Raw genomic sequence first — 1,470 nt, 5'->3', positions numbered from 1 at the left:
TTATCTTCTCTTGTGTGTGTATGTATTATCTACGAACAAAGGAGTGAGAAAGAATGAGAGTACAAGTTATATGACAAAGGAATGGCCATACCACCCACACAGATAGAACACAACTGACTACTTTACCACAGAGAAAACAAGTTGGGTTCCAGGGTTGTAAAAACCCTAAACCGAAATCGCAATACTTTCATGATATACTTTTCTAACCCGCCAATCGGATTCTAGGGTTTAGGGTTTTTGGAAACCATACGTACACAACCACTTTATATGGATTGTCTCAGTACAAATGTATCTAGGGTTTTGAGCATCTCTATCTATGCACACAGGTATCTGCAGAGATGAAAACATACATATATGATAGGTACCTAGATAGGGCCTACGTAGCTTTACATACACTCGAATGTGTATATGTATTTGGAACATAGGCATATGATAGGTACATAGGTCCACATACGCTCTATATTTATATGTATTTGATAACATAGTCATTTGATATGTACATAAGTCTACATACGCTCTATATTTATATGTATTTGGTAACATAGTCACGTGATATGTACATAAGCCTACATATGCTCTATATTTATATGTATTGGATAACAGTCATACGATATGTACATAAGTCTACATACGCTCTATATGTACATGCAATTGATAACATAGTCATATGAGATGTACACAAGTATACATACGCTCGCCTGAACATACCGTGAATGGCCATCGTTCCCATGGAAACACTCCCAGAAGACCCAAGCGATGTCAACGCGCTCGGGATGATACTCTTATATGGATAAGTGTAGGTAGAGTGAGTTAGTAAGTGATATAGAGATGATACTCATATACGGATAAGTGTAGGTAGAGTAAGTAAACAAATGATATAAAGATGATACTCTTATACGGATAAGTGTAGGTAGAGTGAGTAAATAAGTGATATAGAGATGATACTCTTATATGGATAAATGTAGGTAGAGTGAGTTAACAAGTGATATACGGATGAAACTCTTATATGGATACGTGTTGGTAGAGCGAGTTAATAAGTGACATAGGGATGATACTCTTATATGGATAAGTGTAGGTAGAGTGAGTTAATAAGTGACATAGGGATGATACTCTTATACGGATAAGTGTAGGTAGAGTGAGTAGATAAGTGATATAGAGATGATACTCTTATACGGATAAGTGTAGGTAGAGTAAGTAAACAAATGATATAGAGATGATACTCATATACGGATAAGTGTAAATAGAGTGAGTTAATAAGTGACATAGGGATGATACTCTTATACGGATAAGTGTAGGTAGAGTGAGTTAATAAGTAATATAGAGATGATACTCTTATATGGATAAGTGTAGATAGAGTGAGTTAATAAGTGACATAGGGAGGAGCTTACAGGGCGATGTGGATTAGAGATGCAAAGTATGATTTGAACATGTGATATGTTTATTATATGTAAATACATGTAGATGGTTGAC

At 35.4% G+C, this 1,470-nt stretch overlaps 1 protein-coding gene across 1 annotated transcript in view; it reads right to left on the bottom strand.

The window, feature by feature from the left end:
• SARC_03308 (hypothetical protein) overlaps positions 1 to 788 on the bottom strand; it is a gene marked incomplete at its 3' end in the record, with an annotated part of 5,915 nt that extends 5,127 nt beyond the window's left edge. The window contains exon 1 of the mRNA XM_014302902.1: positions 709 to 788. Coding sequence (XP_014158377.1) covers positions 709 to 730 — 22 coding nt within the window. The 5' untranslated portion in view covers positions 731 to 788. The remainder of the gene's footprint in view (positions 1 to 708) is intronic.
• Positions 789 to 1,470: the final 682 nt, after the last annotated feature.

Source organism: Sphaeroforma arctica, assembly GCF_001186125.1.
Source record: "Sphaeroforma arctica JP610 unplaced genomic scaffold supercont1.166, whole genome shotgun sequence".
In the NCBI taxonomy this organism is placed as follows: Eukaryota; class Ichthyosporea; order Ichthyophonida; genus Sphaeroforma; species Sphaeroforma arctica.
The sequence above is the reverse complement of the archived record's forward strand: the minus strand, read 5'-3'. Positions and strand labels throughout refer to the sequence as shown.